Source organism: Berghia stephanieae, chromosome 7 (genome assembly GCF_034508935.2).
Source record: "Berghia stephanieae isolate SIO BIC M18660-M18661 chromosome 7, UCSD_Bste_1.3, whole genome shotgun sequence".
Taxonomy (NCBI): domain Eukaryota; kingdom Metazoa; phylum Mollusca; class Gastropoda; order Nudibranchia; family Aeolidiidae; genus Berghia; species Berghia stephanieae.
In genome coordinates, this window is record NC_088366.1 from 1524690 (window position 1) to 1529689 (window position 5000).

The following is a 5000-nucleotide window of genomic DNA, read 5'->3' on the forward strand; positions in this document are numbered from 1 at the left end:
AGTTTTATATTAGACGTAAATTTCTTTCAGATATGACATGTTTGGTTCCTTTGGCGAAAACCAAGTAGCAGGTAAGTGCAGTGGCGGTTCCTCTATTTAATGATCTCAAAAGACAAGATTCAAATAACTTAAATTATCCCCAGGCGATAAAGATTATAAATAGAACCGCACGTTAGAAAATATTTTATGTTTAATAAAAAATGATTTCATTATAGCAATTACGGTGAAAATGGGAGGTCCGAGGTTCGATCCCCAGTCGAGATGAAAGGTGCCAGAAAAAGAGAGAAGATTTAACCAAGTGTGTATGAAAGGTGCCAGACAAAGCAAGAAAGAAAAATACAAGGTAAAAAAAGCCCTCCAAAAATCAGTCTGAGGGGTTTTTTTTCCTTGTATTTTTCTTTCTTGCTTTATCTGAAACCTTTCATACACATTTGTTCAGATCTTCTTGCTTTGTCTGACACCTTTCATACACACTTGTTCAGATCTTCTTGCTTTGTCTGACACCTTTTATACACACTTGTTCAGATCTTCTTGCTTTGTCTGACACCTTTCATACACACTTATTCAGATCGTCTTCCTTTGTCTGACACCTTTCATACACACTTGTTCAGATCTTCTTCCTTTGTCTGACACCTTTCATACACTGGTTCAGATAGTCTTCCTTTGTCTGACACCTTTCACGCACACTTATTCAGATCGTCTTCCTTTGTCTGACACCTTTCACGCACACTTGTTCAGATCTTCTTGCTTTGTCTGACACCTTTCACGCACACTTGTTCAGATCTGTATCTAATACAATTAGGGTTCAGCATGCCTCAGCGGTACGGTCTTTTCTTTGTACCCGAAATGTAAGAAGTTCGAATACAGGCTTCCCTGTGTGACGGTCTTTAGCAAGTCACCTCGCCCTAGCCCAGTTTTTGAGGCTGCACTGCGACTGACCCCTGGGTTATTCCTGTCTTCCCTTGGAATCAACCCTAGAGACAAATTCCCCTATGGGATAAGTAAAGGGAATTTTATTTAAAAAGTGATCTTACACGCTACTTTGCCGTAAACTAACATTTTATAGCTAGTCAAACTGGCCAACGTTTTTGTATCGTGTTTCTATTCGTTGATATTTGCACAATTGAGCTTTATATAGCGCAATATCCACTAAAACGTGCTCAAAGCGCTTTACAAGGGGTCCCTGGTCAACAGCAACATGTAACATGTATGACGGGACATAACGCCTGTTAGGCGATATTACAATTTTTCGGACAAAGACAACGGTGTTAATGGCCAGGTACTCATTTTACACCTGAGTACGGTGAGAGAATGTGAGTAAAGAGCGTTTTCCAATGACTCAACCATGCGCCAAGCGCGAGGCTCGAACCCAGGACCTTCCGATCCGAAAGCAAGTGTCATACCACTTGACCACAAAGCTGCACAACATTCAACGTATAAAAAGGTAGAAGCAGGTGCATGACAACAATGTGGAAAGATTGGGAATCAAACAGTTCCTGGCAAAACAGGAAGAAATGGACAAGAGACAAGCCACCAACACCTCAGTCTTCCTCGACCGATGGTCAAACCTCAAACCCTTGATGACCAATCTGACGTGCGGGAAATGTGGTCTAGTGGTAAGACACTCGCTTTCGGATCGAAAGGTCCTGGGTTCGAGCCTCGCACTCGGCGCATAGTTGAGTCCTTGGAAAAGACTCTTTACTCACATTCTCTCACCGTACTCAGGTGTAAAATGAGTAACTAGCCGTTAAACACCGTTGTCTTTGTCCGAAAAATTGTAATATCGCCTAACAGGCGTCATGTCCCGTCCTGCATGTTAAATGTTGCTGTTGACCAGGGACCACTTGTAAAGCGCTTTGAGCACATTTAGTGGATATTGCGCTATATAAAGCTCATTTTTTTATTTTAATTAATTACATTATCGGGTTGTAGGTAAGTGCCAGAAGACAATAGAGAATACAAATTTCGCGGCGGTGATGGGTGTTTGACCCAGGCTATGCTACCCTCGGTGCTACTTGTAATGAAAAATGCTAGGTTTGAATTTCTATATATTCTATCTTTTCTCCACGTATACACAGGCTATGCTACCCTTGGTGCTACTTGTAATGAAAAATGCTATGTTTGAAATTCTATATATTCTATCTTTTTTTCCACGTGTACCCAGGCTATGCTACCCTCGGTGCTACTTGTAATGAAAAATGCTAGGTTTTAATTTCTATTCTATCTTTTCTCTAAGTGTGCCCAGGTTATGCTACCCTCGGTGCTACTTGTAATGAAAAATGCTAGGTTTTAATTTCTATATATTCTATCTTTTCTCTAAGTGTACCCAGGCTATGTACCCTCGGTGCTACTTGTAATGATAAATGCTAGGTTTTAATTTCTATATATTCTATCTTTTCTCTAAGTGTACCCAGGCTATGTACCCTCAGTGCTACTTGGAATGAAAAATGCTAGGTTTGAAATTCTATATATTCTATCTTTTCTCCACCTATACACAGGCTATGCTACCCTCGGTGCTACTTGGAATGAAAAATGATAGGTTTGAAATTCTATATATTCTATCTTTTCTCCACGTATACACAGGCTATGCTACCCTCGGTGCTACTTGGAATGAAAAATGATAGGTTTGAAATTCTATATATTCTATCTTTTCTCCACGTATACACAGGCTATGCTACCCTTGGTGCTACTTGGGATGAAAAATGCTATGTTTGAATTTCTATTCTATCTTTTTTTCCACGTGTACCCAGGCTATGCTACCCTCGGTGCTACTTGTAATGAAAACTCTGGAATCGCTGCCGTAGAGTTTGATGGGACGATGTCCACGGCTATTACTACTGCCCACGAGATTGCACACAGGTGAATGGGGATGTAGTCGTGGTTGTCTTTGTGGGTGTGTGTGTGTGTGTGTTTATGTGTGTGTGATAAAATGGAAAGTTATATATATATATATATATATATATATATATATATATATATATATATGTATATGTGGATAGAGAGAGAGAGAGAGAGAGAGAAAGAGAGAGAGAGAGAGAGAGAGAGAGAGAGAGAGAGAGTTATTAAAATAGGTATTACAACTGATATTCAAATCAATAGAGACAAATAGGTAAGTATGATAATATTACCTGTTGTATCATTGGGACAAATAGGTAAGTATGATAATATTACCTGTTGTATCATTGGGACAAATAGGTAAGTATGATAATATTACCTGTTGTATCATTGGGACAAATAGGTAAGTATGATAATATTACCTGTTGTATCATTGGGACAAATAGGTAAGTATGATAATATTACCTGGTTGTATCATTGGGACAAATAGGTAAGTATGATAATATTACCTGGTTGTATCATTGGGACAAATAGGTAAGTATGATAATATTACCTTTTGTATCATTGGGACAAATAGGTAAGTATGATAATATTACCTGGTTGTATCATTGGGACAAATAGGTAAGTATGATAATATTACCTGGTTGTATCATTGGGACAAATAGGTAAGTATGATAATGTTACCTGGTTGTATCATTGGGACAAATAGGTAAGTATGATAATATTACCTGGTTGTATCATTGGGACAAATAGGTAAGTATGATAATATTACCTGGTTGTATCATTGGGACAAATAGGTAAGTATGATAATATTACCTGGTTGTATCATTGGGACAAATAGGTAAGTATGATAATATTACCTGGTTGTATAATTGGGACAAATAGGTAAGTATGATAATATTACCTGGTTGTATCATTGGGACAAATAGATAAGTATGATACTATTAACTGATTGTATCATGGGACTATTATCTATCATCATCATATCTGTCTGCATTGGACAATGTGTCCATTAAGTCTTTACCTGATTTCAAAGATTTATTATTCTAATTCCATGACAAATATTTGCATTTTGTTTTTGTCATATTCTAAGGAAAACTCAGACATTTTTGCCCAAAAGTCATCAGCCCACATTGCATCACTAAATTTACCCAAATCAACCAAAACTAAAAAGGCATCATTTTTCACTCCTTCTATCTATTTCTGAATGGCAAAAGTTAGACACAAATCTGTTTGGGTAATGTGGTGGCATGAAATAAAATTATCAAAGATAGCTCTTTCGTAGCCCAGTTTGCAGACCATTTAATGAAATCGACTTTAAAGAAAAATAGAATTATCTAAATTTGCTGAGACTCATGGTGAGAGATTGATCACACTCGCGGGGACCAAACGATTTTTGTCTCAATGCTGCTATTCCGAAATAACGTAAATGTTGCTTTTCGAATCTGGAAGAAATAATAACAATGTGAAATTGAATGCAAGGTTCACATTGTTATTTATTCCGAAATAGAAAGATAGAAAATGATGTCTTTTCGGTTCATGTTGATTTAGGTAAATTTGGTGATGTATTGTGAGTCTGTGGCTAATGAGCATAAATGTATGGCTTTTCCCTGGGAGATGGTGAAAACCACATTTAAATATCTATAACTATTTTAGAATAATAAGTCTTTGAAATCAGGGAAAGACTTTATGGACACCTCATGTTCCAATCAATATTTTATTACAATCACTTCGATGCGTGTATTTATCAATCAAATATGTTTATCTGTATCTATCGATCCATGACTTACTCAATTCATCAATCCACCGGGTCATCTGCCTTCAGTCTATCCATCCATTCATACACAAATGTATCTATTTATCCGTCGATCTGACTATCTATCTATCTATCCATCCATCCATCCATCTATCGAGATAGAATATATATATATATATATATATATATATATATATATATATATATATAGATAGATAGATAGATAGATAGATAGATAGATAGATAGATAGATTGATTGATTGATTGATTGATAGATAGATTGTGTATAAATTTATCTGTCATTTACTCGAACTATCATTAAATCCATCCAACATCCATCCACTAATCCATCCACTAATCCATCCACTTATCCATCCAACCATCCATGCACTAATCCATCTAACCATCC

The 5000-nt window shown here is 36.8% G+C and overlaps 1 protein-coding gene across 1 annotated transcript in view; it reads left to right on the forward strand.

The window, feature by feature from the left end:
* LOC144976328 (metalloprotease mig-17-like) overlaps positions 1–5000 on the forward strand; it is a 26893-nt gene that overhangs the window by 9763 nt on the left and 12130 nt on the right. Inside the window, exons 7-8 of the mRNA XM_078920540.1 lie at positions 31–71; positions 2751–2859. Coding sequence (XP_078776666.1) covers positions 31–71; positions 2751–2859 — 150 coding nt within the window. The remainder of the gene's footprint in view (positions 1–30; positions 72–2750; positions 2860–5000) is intronic.